The sequence below is a fragment of the Haliotis asinina genome, chromosome 10 (genome assembly GCF_037392515.1).
Source record: "Haliotis asinina isolate JCU_RB_2024 chromosome 10, JCU_Hal_asi_v2, whole genome shotgun sequence".
NCBI lineage: Eukaryota > Metazoa > Mollusca > Gastropoda > Lepetellida > Haliotidae > Haliotis > Haliotis asinina.
In genome coordinates, this window is record NC_090289.1 from 34,760,899 (window position 1) to 34,783,316 (window position 22,418).

The window sequence follows — 22,418 nt, forward strand, 5'->3', positions numbered from 1 at the left end:
TTTATATTTGTCAATATCATGTTATTATTCTATCATGTTATTATTTTGTAGATATGTTTCTTTTACATTGACTGAGATCAGATGGTTATATTTATAAGTAAAATAAAATTGTTTTTTAATTGTTAATGTGTTCTTTCTACGGTTGGGTTGGGATCAGTGCCTTGGTTCATCTGAAGCGTGATTGAATTTCTGCAGGAATTTGAAATCTCGACCATAATTAGTATGTTACTTTCAGCGGCTGGGTTGTGGTATTTCATTTTCTTACAACGTGTCGTCTTGATGTGAGTCAAAGTCTCAAGAGAAGACGTACTTCCCACCTTAGAGTTAGAATCCACGAGGTTCGGTGGAGTAGCCTACTGGTGACAGCGTTCGATCGTCGCGCCGAAGGTCCCTTTCTGGTGTCTCTCGCCGTGATGTTGCTGGAATATTGCTACAAACGGTGTGAAACTAAACTCAACCACTCATAGTGATATGTTGATTCGTGCAAAAACGAAAAAGAGCACGGCTTTCAATTTCAGTGTATCAAGACAGTATTACGTGTGTCGTTATCAACAAAGGCACTCGAAAAGTATTTTCACTGTTTACCACTGATAAATATGTAGACCCTACAGCATTCACATGAGTGGGTTGGGTTTTACGCCGCTTTTAGCAAAGTTTTATCAATGTAACGACAAGGGGCACCAGAAATGGGCTTCACACTGTGTACCCCTGCGGGGAATCCAACCCGGGACTTCAGTGTTACGAGCGAACACTTTGGCTGCTGTGCTACCTAACAGCTCATTCTCTTTCCACAGAGGTTACTCCTGTCATATCTTCCTACGTAGAAAGATATGACAGGAGTAACCTCTGTGGGAAGAGAATGCCTAACAGCTCCGCATGTGGGGAATCGAACCCGGGTCTTCGGCGTGATCAGTGGACGCTTTAACCACTGTGCTACCCGTATTTACATGACCTAACCTTACTTATACACATTAGCTGTAGGTGTATGGCTATTAGAGTTTAGGGGAACATATGGTAAACACACACTCCCGTATGTATCAGGGGCGGATACAGCTTTTTTTCAGAAAAACGCACCCCCGCACCCCCACTCTTGATCCTCCTATGAGTATAGCTACACATGTGCACAATTACTGTCGTAAGTAAACCTTATCCATCTTGTTGACGGTGTATTTTAAGATGCCATTCAGTATTTGTGTAGGTTTCTGGTGCGAACATCTGTTTTATTTCCAGTAGATTTCAATCAAATACTGTTTACAAAATATATAACCATGTGGAATTATTCTGTGACTGTTGTCTAAGTGGCTCTTCATTTTATAAACATAAAGTCTATAAATGATCATATTTTCAACTGAAAATCAAAATATTATAATAGTAACTACACGGTTTATACTACTGAGTCTCCAAATAATTAGCATATGTGTTGGCTACATAACTAACACAAGATAAATTACATGAGATACATTATAACGAGAACGTATATGTTAAGAAATACTTTTTAAAAATAAGTGTTCAATCATCTTTATTTCGCTTTATTAGGTAAACTTTAAGTTATACATTCCGCAAATAATTAGCTATTGGATTAACTTTAAAAAGTCACATATAATTTAATGTTTCATAGAAACATGTCAATTAACAAATAACTAACTTAAACATTCCATTCATTTAGTTGATAATGGGGATTATAGACAAAACATTGTCAGAGTAATATAAGTATGCGTTTCACTGTTTTCTCCTCACATCGAGTATTGTTGCATGTGTTGTTCAGAGTTTGCTATGAAAACGGACCCTGCGTGAAATGTAATATCAAAGCATATCGCCAATAAAATGTTCACTTATAAATTCTACGGCGTATTCACCACTTATCAAGTTTTGAGAAACCATCCGTTATCTTGTAGCGTGAGCGTATCCATTGGCATTCATGACAACTCGTCCTGTATATTTACGGATATTGACGAAGGATGCCGAATGATATTACAGCGGAAGTGCCCTCCGGTGGATAAGTGTGTGTGTTCGTTGAGAAAACCGCTGTTTTTACATTGCTACAGTTCATGAACGATAACGGTGTGTATATGAGGATATGCTACAATATTAATGGATTAGAAACTAAGTCTTGAGCATGCATTTCGTTAGTTCAGGACGAATGAGATAGGGTTATGCTACACTTGTCTGGACAGCCAGCCCAATGTGACGTTGAATGTGACCCGGGGGTGTCGACATGGAAATGCTGTCACGGTTTGTCATGATGCAGTGTATTTTCACAAAAATGGTTTATAACAATATATTAGGTTCATGCTTCAAAAACAGTTTTATCCATGTCCACGTCTCAGTTAAAAGAAAATCTTTGCATGTGCAGGTCCACTCACATAAATTCGCATTGCACAAATAAGCATATTTTATTGACCCGGGACTAGAGACGATACAGTATGAATAATATTATTGACCTGAGTACAGTTACAAATTTCTGTGCATAATCCGACTAGCCAAGGCTCAAATCATAATGGCAAGTAATGCAACTACGATTATGATTACAGAGAACATGAAACACCAAGAACATACCCTGTGCTTCTTTTGGCTTGGATTCACCATGTGAAGCATTTTTATCTGATCCATATCTCCAGTTTGAAGATTTGAAGCTAAAATTACCATGGACAGTAGGAGTAGATGAACTCAGGAGAATTTGATTACCTAATAAAGAAAGGATAAGTCAGCCAAGTTTCAGCATCCAAAACCTGTTTGTCTTAATACCTTTATTCTGAAATTATATCACATTTACTCCAAAATACCACCACTGAACACAAACATCTCCATAGTAACCCTTTTGGTTGGAGGGTTTGGGTTTGTCATGCCAAAGGTACAGGTTTTATTCCCTGCAGGTGTACAAAGTATGAAGCTCATTTCGTCTTTCTTATGCTGTATTATTGCTGTGAGTGGCAAGAAACTATACCCACATCCTTATTTTGGCTACATAACACCATGATCCTCCGATACAACAGGAAATATAAAATACCCACCATATCAAATTGCAATGATAATAATAATGAGTCCATTCATATGGTGCCAATTTCATACACTATGTGTATGCCCATAGGGCTACAAATCTATTACAATATTAACTCTGTCAGTGGGACACAAAACAAAAGGCAGAAGATTTTATTCCAACTAGAACTGTCAAATAGATCATTTGTTAATAATCATTTTCTATCAAACAGATTCTGTTATATTTGATTTTGACATTCAGATACGTTTGCCTGAATGTCAGTTTAAGTTTCCTCAATCACTCCTACAGAGACTTTAGGTACCTCGACTGATTGGCTAATTTGAAGGTTTGACAACATGGTGTTGTTAGACTGAAATGGATGAAAAATGTTTGAGAGTGAAATATGTTTCTCAAGATCCTTATTGTAGGATAAGTGTAAATGACATAGTTAATTTATGTTTGTTAACTTTTGTTGTAGGATCAACCAGCTGGAGATGATCACAGAGTTGGATCACAATGGACTGTCCAACAGATGCTGGCTTTAGCTCTATGGGATTAGTAGGTACAAGTTTGGTTCCTTTTAGGGCATTTCGGATTTTGTAAATTGGACACATCAAAATGGCAGCGGGTGAGTGTGATATTCCAATCAAGACAGAAGTAGTGGATAGCCCAGTGCCAGTTGGTCTAGATTCATTGAAGCCCAAGCTACCTGAAAAGAGTGGAAAATCTGCAGATTCATCTGAGATTGGCTGCAACACAGAATTTTTGGATGATGATGATGATGACGAGGAAGCTCAAGACGCTGCCAAAGATGCAAGTGTTGATCAGGTTGGACCTTCCACAGAACCACCTCAAAATGAATTGTCGAGCAAATCGGACGATCACAGGCCATATATTTGTTCAGTGTGTAATAAAGCATTCAAAAAGGCATACAACTTAAAAGCACATATGGATATCCACACAGACGGACAACTGCATGCTTGTAATTTATGCCATAAGACTTTCAAATCTCGCCATTATCTCCGAAAACATCTTTCCACCCATAATCCTGTGAAGAAACACACATGTGAAGTTTGTGGCAAGTCTTTTACCCAGATGTCACATCTTAAGAAGCACGAAATGATTCACACAGGAGAAAAACCTTATTCTTGTACTATCTGTGGCATGACATTCAACAAGACATCTAATTTAAACACCCACGTGCGGAGACACACAGGAGAGAGAAACCACACATGCCCACACTGCAACAAAAACTTTGGAACCTCAAGTGAACTCCGACGTCACGTCAACATCCATACAAAAGAGAAAACCTATGAATGCGACATATGTGACCGGTCCTTCCTGCTGTTGGGTAATCTTCAAAAACATGTGAAAAGATGTCATCTAGGGGAGAAGAGGTTCTTGTGTAGTCACTGTGACAAAACGTTCATGTCGGCAGGGGAGCTACAGAGACATATTGCCGTACACACAGGCGAAAGAAACTTCCCATGTGACATGTGTGATAAGAGGTACTTCAGTTTAAGAGACCTGAAAATGCATGTTAAGATTCATATGGTGAGGGAAAGGACCGTCCCGTGTCAGGTGTGCGAGAAACTATTTTATGATAAATATTCACTCAAGGCTCATATGCGAATACACAGCACTAGACAGTATCAGTGTAATGAATGCCCGAAGAGATTTTTCAGACCTCTTGATCTGAAACGACACGAGAAGACTCACGAACCCAAACCTTTGAAGTGTCGAATTTGTGCGAGAGTTTACACTAGGCAGAAGCGGCTTGATCAGCACATGCTTCTACATGAGGCTGAGAGGCCGTTTGTTTGTGGCCACTGCGACAAAGCATTCTCCATGTCTACCCAGCTTATGTCTCACATAGCATGTATGCATTCCGACAAGCAGAATACCTGCTGTGACGTGTGCCAGAGGAGCTTTAAGACTGTTGACGATCTGAGCATGCACTTTAAGGATCACATTATGAATCGGGTTCACGTTTGTCTTGAGTGTAGGAAGACATTTGAGACAGTAGAGCAGCTTCAGGATCACCAGAAGAGTCATCCTGAATGTGACCAAGGGGAGACTACACCCTCCAGGATGACAGGGAACTCAGTGGCAGATGGGGATTGGGATGAAAGCATTCCAGAATCTGAATCAGTCAAGGAAGAAGCATGTCAGCAACAAGCATAATGTTGTGCAGGTTCTGTTTCCATGGTTACATATCACAAAACAGTTTGTGACTAAATTTTATTCCAATATCCCTCTCTATAGGAAAGCTACTTGGTTCACAAGCACCTGACAGATTGCTGTGACACACGTGTAGTTTCATTGCAGTTGAAAGAAAAGCTCCCATTTTATGTGCCATGATTGAAAAAGATCAAATCAGTGAGGATCAGTTGGTAACCACGGTAACCTGACTAGCACGATTCTTTGGATCTTTACCTTTCTGGTCAAACATTTATTAGTTACCATATTTACCTGATTTCTTGGTAATTATTGAATAAACTCAGTCACTTTGTGGACAGTTAGCTCTAGCATTGGGTTTTTCATTAACAGGACCATGTGTTATTGTGAAATGCAGATATGGATTCAGCTGTGTCTGAAATCTGTCAAGGACTAAATTTTGAGAACCTGAGGGTGTTTTAGGGGCCATGTTTTGCCAGTGTTAAAGCAATTACCTCTTGACTTGACGAATGATGCGTTGTCTGTTGCCAAATCTAATACACCATCTGATTTCTCTGTGTCTCTTGACTAATGCTGGTTTTGGCATGCAATCTGCAATACCATATATCACGATACTAAAATTTTAGTCACTATGATATATTGCCAAAGTATTGTGCACTGGAGCTGCCATACGATATGAATCTCAATAGAAGGGTGGTGATAAGATACATATCAAAGTTAGCCAGTATTGGTCAATGTTTATTCAGAAACGAGATAATTAGTTTATACACAGACTTTGTGAATGTTGATAACATGTGAGCACCATGCTGACATTTCTTGGAATTTCTGAGGAAATGTTTACTTATGAAGGAAAAATAAGTTAGAATTTATTTTAGTCCAGAAAAAAAACTAAGTCTTTTTTTCTAGACAGATATGGTGATTTTGTAATATTCAAAGTTACAAGTAACAATGTAAAAGTTTGTATGGTTCACTGTATTGTCAGCCCATGGATTGATGGAGGACATTTTGAATCTGGTTAAGCTAACAAATGGCACAGTTAATGTAAGGTTGTCATGTGAGTTGCTGTTATCTGTAGCCTGAATATGGGTGGAGAATGATGTTTTTGTGACTGTTTGCAGATGGGTTAGGACTTTTTGTCCCTTACCACTTTATATATATATATATATATATTTATATCATCTTTACCATGATCAGAATCAAAGTATACATGTGAATGTCGAAATGTTATCAAATATAGTCTTTGCTATGTCGACCATGTTAAATGAAATAATTGTACATGAAAATATATACGCAAGTACTGAATGTGAGGTGTTTGAGTGTGAGAGCCATCTGACCAAAGACACTTTTGAGAGTACTCAATCTCACCAACGTTAGACCTAATACTTCATTCACTGTTCTTGAGTGAAGATCACACTGTCCCTGGAAGATCTGGTTAAATTGGTCTTCATTAACCTATGCTTCTTGTAAGAGGTGACTAACAAGATTTGGCAAGGATTCTTGCAGGCCTGATTGATTTGTTTCCTCTTATCTTAATTGCATAGATCGATGTTAATCATTTTGATCACTGTATTGTCTGGTCCAGACACCAGTTTTTAACAGACTGTTTCCATATAGCTGAAATACTGCTGAGCGCAGCATAAAACTACAAACCAGTATTATTATTATTAACTTGACTCCCCTGTCTTAATGAAGCATGGATTCTTCAACCAATCATATGTCAGTTAATGTTTTTAATGATTTGGCTTCATACCTTTAGCAGCTTCATGAAAGAGTTTGACTTTAGCAAAGAAAACCAACAGCCCTCAGAAATGTTCTTTGATCGTACTGCATTTTGGTGTAGTTTTTTGAATTGACAGTTGTATGAGTTATTCACAACGTAATGACTTGGCCTTCGTTTTATGTTGATTGTGGAAAGTTCATATTTGCTATACTGAAACTGCATAAACTACTGCTGAATAACATGCTCACATCCAGAATTTCAGAGATTTCGTGCTGATTGGCTGATCAGAAAATTCTATTAAGTGCACTCTTATTGAAGTGTAGTTTCGGAGTGTAAGGTCTGCCTTTGGTGAGATTGGAGGTTATCGTACAGGTTGATGCACAAGATGCTGAGACTTATGTTAATACCTGTGCTTTGTTTATTGGTAACTGAAGTGATTAATTTACTATCATTGCTGACACTTAGGTGCTACCAGAGACTGATCAGTCACTGTGTGGATGTGGCATTGTCACCTGTCGTTGGACGCTGCTGCAGGTGTGTCATTGTTACCAGTACTTGGACACTGCTGCAGGTGTGGTATTGTCACCTGTAGTTGGATGCTGCTGCAGGTTTGTCTTTGTCACCTGTACTTGGACAGTGGTGCAGGTGTGGCATTGTCACCTGTAGTTGGACAGTGGTGCAACTGTGGCATTGTCACCTGTAGTTGGACACTGCTGCATGTGTGTCATTGTCACCTGTAGTTGGATGGTGGTGCAGCTGTGGCATTGTCACCTGCAGGTGGTTACACCTGCAGCTGTGGCATTGTCACAAGTAGTGGGACAGTGGTGCAGCTGTGGCACTGTTACCTGTAGTTGATTACAGCTGCAGGTGTGGCATTGTCACCTGTATTTGGCCACTGCTTCAGGTGTTGCATTGTTACCTGTAGTTGGGCAGGGATGCAGATGTGGCATTGTCGCCAGTAGTTGGTCACAGCTGCAGGTGTGGCATTGTCACTAGTAGTTGGACGCTGCTACAGGTGGGCATTGTCATTTGTAGATGGGCAGTGCTGTAAGTGTGGCACCATCTCCTGAAGTTGGACACTGCTGCAGGTCTGGCACCATCACCTGTAGCTGGACACTGATTTAGGCGTGGCATTGTCACCTGCAGTTGTATACTGCTGCAGGTGGTAATCAATACCTGGCACGATCACATTAAGATGAGTACTGATCCCAAAGTTTGGGAACACTTCCAGCAAGGATGGTGCCCACATTTAACAGATTCATCACAGCACTTTGTACAGGATAAGTTTTATTTGATTGGTTTTGTAATGCATCCCAGACAGTACCTCAGACTTAGTGAAAGTTTATCTTTATCATTCCCCAAAATACTTTCGCACATTGTCCTGAATTTGATCAGAACAAAACAAAACAAGATTCATACAGTTTCCAAAAGTGTGTTTGTTGTAACCCAGTTAATATTTATCATGTTGTATTATGAAATTGCAACAGCAACTGTGTTTTTACCATTTACAATTGTTACCATGGTTACTATTAGTTGTTACATATATATTAGCAGTATATATAGCATAAAATCTGTTTCAACAACTATATGATGGACTTTATCATATTGAAGAGAGAGAGACTGAGATCCTCGAGTTTATCAGGGATGGTCCTTGATGTCAGGTGCATTAAGCATTTCAATTCTTGTCTTTCTGTTGTGTCAAAATACAGCTGACTGTTTTTTTTTATAACAAGGTTAAGACCCAGTCTAAGTAAACTTAGTCTCAGTGTTACTCATTACACTCCATCACTGAGTCTAACAAAACCTAGTAGAAGGTCTCGTCAGGTAACCTTTGAGCGACATATGACTGTCCAATCAATAGCAAGATGGTAGGCTGTGCTTTGATTGGTCAATCTCAAAGGTTACCTGACGCGACCACCCATAAGGTTCTGTTAGACTCAGTAGTGGAGTGTAATGAGTAACACTGAGACTAAGTTACTGAGGCTAAGTTTACTTAGATTGGGTTAAGACCAGACCAATTTTATTTTTCTTTGACAGATTTTTGTCCTAAAGGCTGGAGGGAAAAATAATGCATATAAAATCACCAGTCAAAGTAATATTCATTCTAAATACTCAAAGTATTTTCCTTATGGCAATTTATGAAGTGTATATGTGACAAAAAAAATATCCAAAAAGGTTTTTCTTGTTAGTTTACATTTTTGGCCAAAGAAACATTAGAACTTTATTTTTTGAGTGGGGCAGAATATTTTTTTAAATTTTTTTTCTTCTTGAAAAAATATGGCAGGTGGATCAGGTAAAACAAGAAGAAGAAAAATTGGTCTGGTCAAAGTAAATATTTTGTTAAAGATAACAGCAGTACACTTCTCAAATGGATTGCCAGTTCTCAGATGAACCTGAGATGTTGATGATTCTCATTTGACTTGCATTTCACTTGCAAGTGCAGATTCCTTTTCTAGTATATTTCTTGGATGATGGTATGGTATTGTAATGATATACAAGAGTGACGTGGATGGTCATTCTTCCAGCAAGGTAACTTGTGGAGATTCTTATCCAAGATGCGGACAGTTCTCATGGGAACTCAGTCTTGGCTAGGTCTCTTCCAACTTACTTTTCAGATGAACGCAAGTCATGTGAGGTTTATCCAACTTTTTCCAACCTTTTCAGATGAATGCAGGCGGGATAGCCTAGTTTGTTAAAGTGTTTGCTTGTCATGTAGAAGACTATGTTTGATTCCCCATATGGGTACAGTGTGTGAAGGTGTATCCACTGTGATACTGTGGCAATATTGCTAAAAGTAGCCATATGAAATTTCTGGATGTATATCTTTTGAAAAGGATTTCATGGAACTTTATAGTGGTGTATTATCTGGAATGAAGGGGATTACTGGGAACCTAAAACTAGTTTGACATCTTCCTGGGATGCACTGGCTGACAGGGATCCAGAACACCATGTTTGTTTCCTCTTGTGATGCCCATGTCAGTTAGTCAAGTCCCAAAATACCCAGCCTGTTGGGAATCATAGGTTGAAAGGGTCAAAAGAGCTGTTTTTGTAAGGGAGTCGCACAGGCGCAATAGCTTACCAGAACCCATGTTTGGTTTATGACAAGAAACTTTAAGCAAATGCCCAGCTGGTCCCCCCGAACACATGGTTGGTTGGTGAAGGGAAGAAAACGCCCAACAGGTACTCAGAATCCATGTTTGGTTTGTGAAGCAATGCAAATGCCCAGGAGATCCCCCTGAAACCTCTCTTTGGGTTTTTGGAGGGAAGCAAACACCTAATAGGTACTCAGAACTATTGTGTGCAATCAACATTGAATATCCCACCATGTCTCCTTTTATATATTGGTATATATTAAACTTAACACCAGAAAAGTTTGGTCAGCCTATTTGCTATGACAACTGAATATTGTATAAGCTATTAAGGTTGTCAAGAACTGTTTGAGTGTCAGCTGGTCAGACCAACCCTGTTTTACAACATAAACTGTTGTATTAATTTATCATGTCAGTGAATGTCACTAAAATCAACAGCATTGGTTTAAATTATTGTCTTTTTGTAGAGCTTTTACTTCATGGTCAGTGTGATCCAAATGTGAGATTTAGGTATCTCTGGAGACATTTTGTCTTAGATGTGGTCAGCATTATCTATTCATTGTTCAGAGTTGCATTCCTTGCAAATGCCAGCCTCTGGATGCCCAGTTTATCAGCACCATGTCTATGATTGTGTTTTTTTTTTAAACAAAACTTGCAACTTACAACCATTCAGGTATTCTTTTCATGCCAGGTTACTCAACTTTCCAAAGTGCTGATATCTGACATTTTAAATTTTATTGGTAATTGTAAGATAAGAGATATGTGGGTTCTTCCCAAAATGGGACACTTGATATGTTATTGTAGAAACTGGCAAATGCTGCTGGTCTATTAATACATGGTAACAGAAAACATTTGAGCCACAGACCACTACTTAGTCACAAGTAATTTCAATCTCTGTTTCCCATTAACAAAATTGCGTGTTAGGGCATAAGAACTTCATACCAAAGATCAACATGGGTGCAATTTGAAGACCATTTCTAGTGTCCCATTCAGTGATGTCGTTGAAATATCACTAAAACCTGCAGAAAACCATACTCAGTAATTCCATGAATCTTCTGTTGTCACTGTGTTTGATGCTCTGAAGTGTGTATTCTTTTCGTACTGTCAAATGGTCTTTCTGTTTGTGTATCTGCATGATTAGATATTAAATGATGTAGAACTCATAATACCCTGTGTATTTCATTTGTCAAGCAGGACCCAGAACTTCGTGTTTGTTGATCCCTTGATGGAATGGAAGGGCCAAATGCTTGTTTCTCTTTGAGGATTCAAGCCATGTAGGTGTATTAAAACCTGTACTTACTATTCTTTTAGGATGTAAAAGTCAAAAGTGGGCTCCATGAACCCATGTTTGTATCTTCTTTAAAAGGGTGGGTGAGGTAATCTAGTGGTTAAAGCGTTCACTTGTCACGCCGAATGTCCAGGTCCTATTCCCAACTTGGGTAGAGTGGGTGAAGCTCAAATCCAGTGTCTCTTGTCAGTTTTTTGGTGCTTTTATTTTTGCTGAAAGCGACATAAAACAAACGCACTCTCACTCCTTTTAAGTCTTACTTTACATTTCACTTGCAAATGCCAAGTGGGACCCTAGTACCCGAAAGTTTGTTTTGCTTTTGGGCTGCAATCTGCCAAATAGCCATGCAGAACCAATTATGGGGATTACTGGGAACCTAAAACAACTAGCTTGACATCTTGCTGGGTTGCACAGGCTGAAAAGGATCTAGAAACCTATGTTTGTTCCCTCTTATGAAGCACAAGTCAGTCAAGTCCCAAAATGCCATGCCTGTTGGGAATTGTAGGTTTAAAGGTGTTGCAGGGGCCCAATAGGTCCAGAGAACCCATGTCTGGTTTATGAAAAGAAGCAAATGCCCAGGTGGTCCCCCAAAACACATGGTTAGTTAGTGAGGAAAACGCCCAACAGGTACTCAGAACCCATGCTTGGTTTGTGAAGGGGTGTAAATGCCCAATGAGCTTTCCATGCTTGATTTTGGGAGGGAAGCAAATGCCCAACAGGTCCAATTGGGAAAGAGGTTCGTTGGACCTGCTGAATATTTCTGTACATCTTGAAGTGTTGACAGGAAAACATCCCTGTCCTCCTCCTTGCCAGTGTCCCACCCACGATTGATTCATATCTGGACTTCACTTGCACGGGGCGTTTAATATGCCAGGGACACTGTTACCATAGTTACAAGAAAATACACTGAAACTTTACGGATGCTGCCTTGAGTACTTACTCACCCACTGTGATACTAAAGTGAATAGGCGAGGGTCAGAAAATGAGAAATATTCACGAATTAAAAGTCTCGACTTACTTGATGCATGTCATAGAATCCCAGTTGCGTTGATCGATGGTAATGCTTTGATCACTGGATTGGTCAACTCGATTACTAACAGGCCGCTTTTAGTTAACTAGAAAATATTAAACAAACGAACCCGAGTACTGTCAGTACTCAAAAATAGAGTTTGGTAATGTCGATTAGCCAGTACTTTGTGTTTATGAAGCAAATTCGCATAATGGATCAGACGAAGAAGAAACTAGCTCTTCAGACCGTATGACCTCACCTTGCGATAACCGCCTGTCCAAGCTCGATCGATTGCGTACAGACCACCGTCACATAACCCTTACTGCAACACTGCCGAAACAGCTCAAGGTACAATCGAAACTGCTGCCCCGACTCCTACCGTTAATAGTTCACTACACCTGGCACACGTTTACTATCATGTTACAGATCCCATATGGAACATGCATTATGTAAACATCACCTCTGATTGCTATTTGTAGACTTGACTGTTTACAGACCATCGTTGTAAAGCCTGACTACAGCTCAAGGTACAGTCGACACTGCTGCCCCCGACTCTAATTTGTTTTTGTTTTTTTTAATCCACATTCAGCAATATTAAAGCTACATGGTGGAGATCTGAAAATAATTTAGTCTGGATCTGACAATCCAATGATCAGCACCATGAGCATCGATCTATGAAACTGGGATACGATGAAACATGTCACCAAGTAATAGAGTCTGACAACCGTTAGTTGTCTCTTATGACAAGCATATGTTGCTGAAGATCAATTCAAACCCGGATCTTCACGGGTGGAGAATTGAAAAATCCAACACGTAAGATACATGTAAAAAATATATATTACACTCAAAATATTACACCTCAGTACATGCGTTACACAAGGCATACCAGTTCTTATCACGAAGTGAGATCGCGTCCTGTACAATCTGTGGAACGGCAAACGATTCCACACCCGAAGTCTTTGCGCCTAGACGTCGTCTGATATTCTTCACACATACGTCCTTAAGCGTACGTGGATTCGTCGCGATGACCTTGAACCGATTGATCATATCGGTCCAGAGGATGTCGGGGACGTCACGGACGGTGTCCATGCATGGGGACAGAGCCTCGACGGGATTATGGCCTGACGCTACTAGAAGCTCAGCTAGAGCAATGGTTGCATCATCTTTAGGGCCGTCATTTCTGATCAAAACTGCAAATGCTGTACGCCCAGAACTGTCGGTTTTGTGTATAGTGACGTTGAGGTCGACGATTAAGTAATGTGCGATGTTGTAGAGGTGGTACCAAATCGCTTGATGAAGAGGGGTATTTCCAAAGCTCTCAGCTATCTCAGGGTCTGCCCCATAGGACGTCAAGAGTTTCAGCATGTCTGTCTCACCTGAGAGTATACCTTCTATGAACGGTGTTTCCCGGTCGTAACTGAGCGCATTGACGTCTGCGCCAGCTTCAAGCAAAGCACGTGCGGTGCCCGTGTACCCTCCACGTGCAGCTGTGTGAAGGGGTGTGTAGTCATACTCTGGATTAATGTAAGCGTCAGGGTTATATGCAACAAGGAAGTCCAAGATTTCGGGACATTTGCTATCTGCTGCAGCCCTGAATATGGCGTCCTCTTCCCTTGTATCACCATGGGAACCCGCCTGCACCAAATACCTAGCAACATTCACCAGAAGCTGGGCCCCGGTTCCAAACCTACGACTCCTTGCTGTCCAGTGTAGCGGGGAAAAGTGTGCTTCCCTGTTAACATCAACACCATATTCCTCTACAAGGACTTTGACAACGGCGATGTGACCCATTTCGCATGCAAGGTGAATAGGACTGCATTCCGAAAATCCTTCGTGACAGCTATGCTCATTTCTGTCAAAACCCTCGGAAATGAGGTATCTCACCACATCCACGTGCCCCCTGTGAGCAGCTTCGCCCACAGCACGGAGAAGGCAGTTCCGGTAGGTGCTTTTGACACTCCTGTAGTAATTCTTGGGTTTGATAGAGTTTACTGTTACGTGCCTCGCTACTAGGTGCTTGTCTCCAGTCCTTATCAGATTATGGAACTCCTTTATACTTCTATCCCGAGGCATTGTGATCCACTGGTATGGAACAACCTGTAAAGTAGACACCAAGGTTTGTTAAGACTGTTTCGAAAACTTGCGACTGGCCTTAAATAACTAGAAGTTTGGAAATAACCTTGAATGACCTGTCATATATCATGTGAGACAAGAATGGTATAAAGATTACTTTTGATGATGCAACAGATAAGAAATTTCTAACTGGGTCCTTGAACGGCATTTGTAAGTGATACAGATGAAGGAAGACGTCATCCTCTTTATCTGAGGAACACGATGTTCCGAATTACATTCTTACTCTTTTATTCACCCCCTGAAACGTTGTGTTCTCAAATGAATAAGTAGGCATCAATAACGTCTTGCCTTTATCTAATCGGGGCAGGGTCACCCTGATCAACGTGACATATTCCTGTCAACACCTACGCGGCATTCCTGGAACTGGTACCGACCTGAATGGGAAGATCCGTGAGAGTATTTTAGAAATATACTTCTGTTTTAGATCTCTTCTGTCTGTGAACAATACAGACCAGTCTGTATACTGATACGTATCTCACCTTGTAGTGTAATAACACAACACGTCTAGAAATAAAATCAAGTGTTCTGCGGCTTACCCGACTGTCCGCTTTCTTCAAAGTTGGGGGATATTACCGTATGTTTTATTTCCTTGAACAAGCAGTGTTAATTCGCACCTGGCGGGATCGGGCGGTTAGGCTCGGTGACTTGGTTGACAAATGTCATCGGTTCGATGAGCACAGGATTGTCTGGTCCATTATTTACAGACCGCCGCCATAAAAACTGGAACATTGCTGGGTGCAGCGTAAAACTAAACGCACTCAATGTTCACAGAACATCGCGCGTTATTCATGCTCTACATTTAGTGTGTGTAGACGGGTGAGGTGATGAATAATTTTTTTAAAAAATAGGGAAGGCGATGGGAAAATTGTGACTATTGGGCCGAATAATTTACTTAAAACCTTTTCAAAACATGTCATGAATTAGAATGAGTGGGATAAAATGTCCGCAAAAATGAAGAACTATTATATTAACATTTATTCGACAACAGGAGTTTTGAACTGGTCCCCCAATTGGTGTTGTTATTATTCAGGTGGGTGTGCGAAAACCGGGACTCAAACGCTTGGTACTGTACGAAACCTGTATATCACCTGTATATAGGAATTCACTACATGCCAAATTCACGATACAGTCACGATTCAAGGTGCGGTTTGTGAAGGGAGTTCCAACTTGACGTACACACGTACAAACGCTTCTATGGTATATCCTGCCCGCCTATATCACCCGACCTAGTTATCTGCGATAATCAGGTCAGCTATCAGTTGCGATGTTAGGTATTCCAAGAATCATTATCAGTTGAACGTGTTGACATGATTTGTTTACATGGTATAAAAACTATCAAGATCACATTGAGAAATAAAGAATAAGAGAGAGTTAAATCTGCTCTGTCTACATTTACCGAGAGAAGGTCAGCAAGCCTCGCTGCATTCGCCACTGTTCGCCGTAACTCCACTAAAATATACCACCAGCAACCAATGGTATGCTTGGATATACGACAAACCAATCAGGATGCGCATAAGAAAATGTGTAGCCTACTTTCCTAAAAATACCTTATGGTTTTTGCAATACGTGTTCATGTACACGAGCGTGAATTAGTGTTTTCTGAATTAATCTGTCACAATGTGCCTGCAATAAACGTTTGTTTAACGCCGCGTAAATGATCGATTCAAGACCAAACAAATCCCTTGACTAACATTATGGTCATCGATCATCGGGATGCGATGAAATGCATCAGCAGTGCATGACCACACGATCCCGCTGATCGCCTCGTAAAGGCACAGGTTCCTGAATATATAAATAAAAGTAATTCACAACGACATGTTGTTCCCAAATAAAAGGTCGGAGGGGTAACCTAGTGTTTAAAGCATTCGCTCGAAGACCCGGGTTCGATTCTACACATGGGTACAATGTGTGAGGCCCATTTCTAGTGTCCCCCGCCGTGATATTGTTGGAATATCACTAAACGGGACGTAAGAGTAAACTCACTCACTCACTCTTTCCAAAGTAAAATGTAGGAATCAATTTCAGTAATTGAAACAGCCAACAGTTCAGACAACAAACAATCTCTTATTTACTAAATCTGGTACACGAGTCTCTGAAAAACATTGAAATATTACTCCTTTTTAGCACCTTTTCATGTCAATCGCTGACTTGTGTGGTCCACACTTGACAACTTACAGACTTCAACCTTCTAACTGAAACGTTGCTAAGTGCGATGTTAAACAAGAAAGTTTCAAACATATATACTTTTGAAACAACAATTTAAGAAACGCAGATTTTCAAAAAATACTGTTAATGGTAGTGTGCCCACAGTAAATGAAAATGCTTGAAGCAGTTTACGAATTTTACTGCGTAAACAAACAAACAAACAAACAAACAAATAAATAAATAAATTCTCCTGACAGAACCAACTTTCTGGTATTGCTCCGAATGCCGAATGGATAAAAAGGTGTCTGTAACGGATCTGAACAGTCGACTGCTAGGGAGCCTCGGCTACAGTGTAGATTTGGAGGAGGGTGACGTGAATGTAGACGATGATGCCGCAAGCGGCGTTGATGGCGAAGATCCTTTCTGTGAAATTGATCTGTTTGACTGACTTGTTAGTAACCCCATAGATGATGGCGCAAGCGGTGTCGACTGTGATGATCCCCTGTGCGATGAATTGACTCGATGGAACCTCATAGTTCTCATGACCAATTTTTAATATTTAAAGGTTTACAAGAGTTATATAAGAGTTTGTATGCGCTCCATTTAACTGCATAGTCGTTGCAATATTCATGAAAGTAATATCAAAAAGATTTCCTTCACATATTGCCTTGTGACTCTTTTACTCCATATGATTGTCACTTTGAAAACATTACCGAATAAATGCCATTGTTCCCGAATATAAATCCGGGCTTCTGTATGGTGTCAAAATTCTCCTGTAAAAATCAGTATTGAAGTCCTGGGCTTGCTGTCGGAAAACCTCAGTACAGGTACATGCAGTGTCAAAACCGGGAACAGATACAGAAATACACCAAAGAGTTTACAGGCCATTTCCAGCCTTCTCTAAATCCATAACCTTGCGCATGGTTCATTTGCGATGGGAATGGGGTCCGTGAAATATATTTGTATATTTATGAGCCGCTTCTTTCAGTATACTTTGTTTAGGCGAACAACAATACTGAAAGTGACAAAGGCAAAGTATGTAAGATATTGAGTGTAGTTTAACGCCCCACTCAGCAATATTCCAGTTATAAATAATTGAGTTTGCATTTGACAATCCTCAGTATTAACATCGATCTATGAGTCTGACCATAGATCTCCACAGATAGTCGCCTCTTACGACAAGTCAGGGCAGCTGTAGATCAGTTCTAACCCACAGTTTCACGGCTTGTGCCACTGTGATGCATCGGGACAATGTTTAATGTTTCAAGCGTAGGACAGATAAAAGTACGAATTTGTAAGATAAATTGCCGATGGAAACTGAAAAGTAAACTAAACCTAACTGGAAGGCTTATTTTCCGTTCCGTCAAAGGACATTTATTTTCAAACCACGTTCAAATTTCAGCACTACAGACAACAGTGGGAGGCGTGAGAAATGGATAAAATATGTCTGCTGTGCCATTACGAGTACAACCAACAATCGGAGTCTACATACTTTTTTTTTTTTTTTCTTTTCGGTAACAATTGTTTAATTCAGGCATGATGGAATGACTTATGTGTGCGTTTATTTTTCTGTAGATGTTGTAGATATACATGTAGTTTCTAATAGTCATGCAAAACTGAACGTGCTAGTGTGTTTGTGTGTGCCTGCTTGTGAGCGCCTGTGTTTTTTTTTGTTTTGTTTTTGTTTTTAATTATCCATTCAACTCAGTAGACAGTTACACAAATAAATGATGCAACAGCACAAGTACACAATAAGACAAAAGTTCATATGGATAAAAGTTATACATACTGGATATATGGCAGCAGTGGTGACCATTTTCTGTCAAATGGTAACATTTTATTATTCTTAGTAGCAATAAACTTTTCAGTTTTGAAAATATCACCCAGTATTTTTAGAAATGCGTCCAGTGATAACTTGGTGTTTTTAATACTTGATACATGAATGTATTTTTTACCAGCAAGAAGTATATGGTTCATTAAGTCAGTATTATTTCCACCAATTAAGACTGTATATTTGGTCAGGGTAAATGTTTCTGTTGTTTTATTGTCAATATATTCTTTCAGTTTCAACCAGAATGTTTTCACACATTCACATTCCCAATAAATATGTATCAAATTTTCAGACACTAAGTTACAAAAAGAGCAAAGTTCATCATCAACTAATTTCATTTTCAGTAATTCTTTTTTTGTGTATATAATATTATGAATAAATTTAAATTGAAAGTCAATCAATTTAGTACCTTTTGTGCATCTTCTATAATCTTTAAAAATATATTCCCATGGGATTACAGTGTCAAAGTGTTGTTGCCATTTTTCACATGTAGAAGGGAAATTTTCAGTACCTATAAGCTTATCATAGAAATATCTTGACCTCTTTGGTGCTGAAAGTAAACATATCAGTGGTGTGCTGAGACAGTGATTATGAACAATCAATAGATTATTTCTAATAGTATCTTTCCATTTTCTTGGTATATTTGAAAGAACCTGGTAGTAATCAAGAACTGTGCCTTTGATTTTGTAAGTTTTCTTAAGTTCATTAAATTACAAAATACCTTGATCATTACACAAGTCTCTTATAGAGTGAATACCCTTACAATACCAACGTCTTATAATAAAATTACTATTTTGGAATTGATGGTTGAACCAAAGGGGTTCAGATAAGATTTGATTAATATCTGTAAAATCAGTTTTATGTGTTCTATAAAATATTCCCCATGCTGCCAACACATCTTTCCAATAGGGATTAATTATTTTCACATAATTTTCAGTGTTGGCTCCAAGCAGAAATATACCCCTGAATGGAAAGGTACTAGGGCTAGTGTTTTTATTTTGGAGATATTTATTTAATACTGACAGTTTTAATGAGTTAATGAATACCTCTACATTAACCATTCTTAGTCCCCCTTCTTCATATTTTCTAATAAGTGTTGTTCGCTTTATCTTATCGCGCTTATCATTCCAGATGAATTTATAAAATATATTGTTTAATTTATCAATGAATTCCTTTGGAGGATTTGGGAGTGAAGTGAATATATGCACTAATGATGAGAGTGCTAAAGTTTTAATAACCGTTATTTTCCCTATTAAATTTCTTTTTCTCCGATTCCCTAGAGTTCTATTAATAATTTCTAGTCTTTTTCTTGTATTAATTACCCAAAGGTTATTCAAGTTAGGATTAAGCTTTATTCCTAGTACATCAAAATCCCCACTGTGCCAATCAAGCTTAAGATCCTGACATAACATCATGTTACTACCTGCCATTGAGCCTATCCATATTGCTTTAGTCTTCTCTACGTTTATTCTTAAACCAGACATTTTGTAGAAATTATATAGGGTGCCAATTGCTATGCTTAAACTTTCTTCACATCAATCAAGAAATAATTCAGTATCATCTGCATTTTGTCCAATTTTATGTTCAGTATTATTCAACGTCATTCCTTTTATTGCGCTGTTGTTACGGATCATTATTCCTAAAATTTCTGTCACTATAAGGAATATGTTGTCTACAGCCCCTTTCATTGTGAAAAAACTGAGATAGATGACCATTTTGTATAACACAAGATGTAGGATTATTGATTAATATTTTGATCCATTTTTCCATACTAGGTCCAAAGCCAAATTTTCCTATTGTTAGAATTATAAATTCTTTAGAGACAGTGTCAAAAGCTTTTTCAAAGTCAATAAGTAACAACAGTCCCTTTTTACCCTGTAATTTTGCTTCAAACATAATATCATATAACAGTCTAATGTTCTCACTAATACATCTTCCAGGGATAAACCCAGTCTGAGTTTCATGAATTAGTGTATTCTAAGTTTTTTTAATTCTATTGGCTATACATGTACTGAGTATTTTATACACAGAATTTAGTAAGGAAATTGGGCGTCAGTTTTTTAACAACTGTCTATTTTTGTTAGCTTTTGGAATGCATGTGATGACGCCTCTTTTGATTGTTGGACTTAACATATTTTGGCTGAATGTTTCTGATATATATCTACAAACCCAAATATGGAGATCTTTCCAGAAAAATTTAAAGAATTCTATTGGGAAACAATCTATTCCTGGGCTTTTGTTATTTTTCATTGATTTAACACCTTGTGTTATCTCATCTATTGTAATGTCACCCTCAAGAGTTTCAGCTTCAACAGTTGTTAGTTTTTGGTGTAATAATATCATTGAATATCTCAATATATTTACTTGCTATTGTACCACCTGATGCGTATAAATTTTCATAAAATTTACTCTGCTCATATAAAATAGCCTTACCATCTGATATTACTTCTCCTTTATCATTAATGACACTATTCATAAGCTTACTGGTATAATTTCTGTTTTCGAGATGACAGAAATATTTGGTTGTTTTTTCTCCTTCCTCGTACCACTGAATTCTATTTCTTATTTGTATACCTCTTATTTCAGCTTCTTTTAATTTTTCAAATTCTAGTTTACATTTGGATAGTTCAGCAAGTTTAGTTTCACACACTGTTTGGAAATTTTCTCTGATTTCTTCTTCCATTGCAGAGATTGTTTTTTTTCTAAATTTTTCATTTTTTCAGTTTTGATTTTTTTTTAGGTAGGAAGAGAATGATATTGTTTTCCCCCTCACTTTCATCAAAAATGTTTCTAAAAACAATGTGTCACTTATTTTAAGTTGTAATTTTGAGTCCTCAGTATGACCTAGTTCATCCACAGTGCAGTTACAGTATTCTAATTTTGTTTCAAAAAGCATGTCCTTGACCATATTTACATAGTCTTGATTATATAGTAATGATGTATTTAATTTCCAGTACCCGCCACCCCGTTCCTTATGAAGAACACTGGAAAAGAACATAGTAATTGCCGAATGATCAGATTTGTATCCTGGAAGTATGGAACAGTCACTTGTCATGTTTGCTAAATCTTGTGAAACTAAAAAGAAATCAAGTCTGGACTGTTGTTTCGGGTTTTTTTCCACCATGTGTACTTTTTTACATCATAATTTCTCTCCCTCCAAATGTCTATCAAATCATACTTTTCTATATTATCTAACCATACCTTGCTTGCTTTTGGATTATTAATATGTTTATAATTTTCTAAGTCAATGGAAGGATTAAGAACTAAGTTCCAGTCTCCACATATCACAAGAGATTCATTTTCAAATTCTTCCATATTGTGAAATAAGGCATGATAAAATTCAGGTACATCTTGATTAGGACCATATATATTAGTCAGTGTGATACATACTTGACCAAGTCTCAGAGTATGTAGTCCGTATTTCACCCTCGATGTGACCCGGCAAATTTACAAAATCCAGTTTCAGATCATATTTCTGTAGAATGAGTGATTTAAATTTTGAATCCCAGGTATATCACGGCGTGATAACTTAATGTAGTAGGAGAGCCGGAACAAAAAAACGTTGTTCTCCAACCCTTGCCACTTTAGTGATACAGAGAATTAAAGGATATGACAAAAATAAAACAAAATGATCGAGACGAACTGGGATTCGATTCAGGACCAAGGGTTTCAGGCGCGACCAAAAGAGGCATCAGGCAAGCCACCACGAGCTGAGGCGAGTCAGTCGACTTATAGCCACCTGCGAGGCTGTGTCCTCCCAACTACATTTTTTTCTTTTTGGTGGGGGGGGGGGGGGGGGTATTTAAAACGTTGACGAATTCTGGGATTTAACTATGTGGTGTCTATTATTCATATTTGCTGAATCATACAGACGACCAAAACAGACTCGCCCGTGGGGTGATGGAAACCTGATCCGCCCAGGCGAGTGCCTCTCGTTCTGTTGTATACATAGCGTGTATTCATGGATGTGGCTGAGTCATTTCGTAATTCAAACAAAACTCGGCGTGCTCCTGGGCAACGTAGGCATCCACTTTGTGTAGACCGAACA

General features: G+C 38.8%; 2 protein-coding genes across 4 annotated transcripts; one reads left to right on the top strand and one right to left on the bottom strand.

Annotated features, from left to right (window-relative positions):
• The first annotated feature begins 1,998 nt into the window (after nucleotides 1–1,998).
• Nucleotides 1,999–6,010, top strand: LOC137298277 (zinc finger protein 345-like). The gene is made up of 2 exons (XM_067830460.1): nucleotides 1,999–2,061; nucleotides 3,456–6,010. The coding sequence occupies exon 2, from the start codon at nucleotides 3,596–3,598 to the stop codon at nucleotides 5,159–5,161; it is 1,566 nt and encodes a 521-aa protein (XP_067686561.1). The 5' UTR covers nucleotides 1,999–2,061; nucleotides 3,456–3,595; the 3' UTR covers nucleotides 5,162–6,010.
• Nucleotides 6,011–13,080: 7,070 nt separating this feature from the next.
• LOC137298209 (death-associated protein kinase dapk-1-like) lies at nucleotides 13,081–15,850 on the bottom strand. Of its 3 annotated transcripts, none has more exons than XM_067830380.1 (2): nucleotides 15,791–15,850; nucleotides 13,081–14,358 (listed from the first exon to the last, which is right to left on the bottom strand). In XM_067830380.1, the coding sequence occupies exon 2, from the start codon at nucleotides 14,332–14,334 to the stop codon at nucleotides 13,114–13,116; it is 1,221 nt and encodes a 406-aa protein (XP_067686481.1). In that variant the 5' UTR covers nucleotides 14,335–14,358; nucleotides 15,791–15,850; the 3' UTR covers nucleotides 13,081–13,113. The 3 variants fall into 3 exon arrangements, with proteins under 3 accessions (XP_067686481.1, XP_067686480.1, XP_067686479.1); XM_067830379.1 differs by lacking the exon at nucleotides 15,791–15,850 and adding an exon at nucleotides 14,630–15,765 and having other exon boundaries at nucleotides 13,087–14,358; XM_067830378.1 differs by lacking the exon at nucleotides 15,791–15,850 and adding an exon at nucleotides 14,618–15,765 and having other exon boundaries at nucleotides 13,087–14,358.
• Between the last annotated feature and the right edge of the window lie 6,568 nt (nucleotides 15,851–22,418).

Coding starts and splice junctions, on each gene's coding strand:
- LOC137298277 (XM_067830460.1), top strand. CDS start 3,596: ATGGCAGCGGGTGAGTGTGATATTCCAATCAAGACAGAAGTAGTGGAT.
- LOC137298209 (XM_067830378.1), bottom strand. CDS start 14,668: ATGCCTACTTATTCATTTGAGAACACAACGTTTCAGGGGGTGAATAAA. Junction 14,359..14,617: donor TTCAGGGGGTGAATAAAAGA/GTAAGAATGTAA, acceptor TCTACTTTACAG/GTTGTTCCATACCAGTGGAT.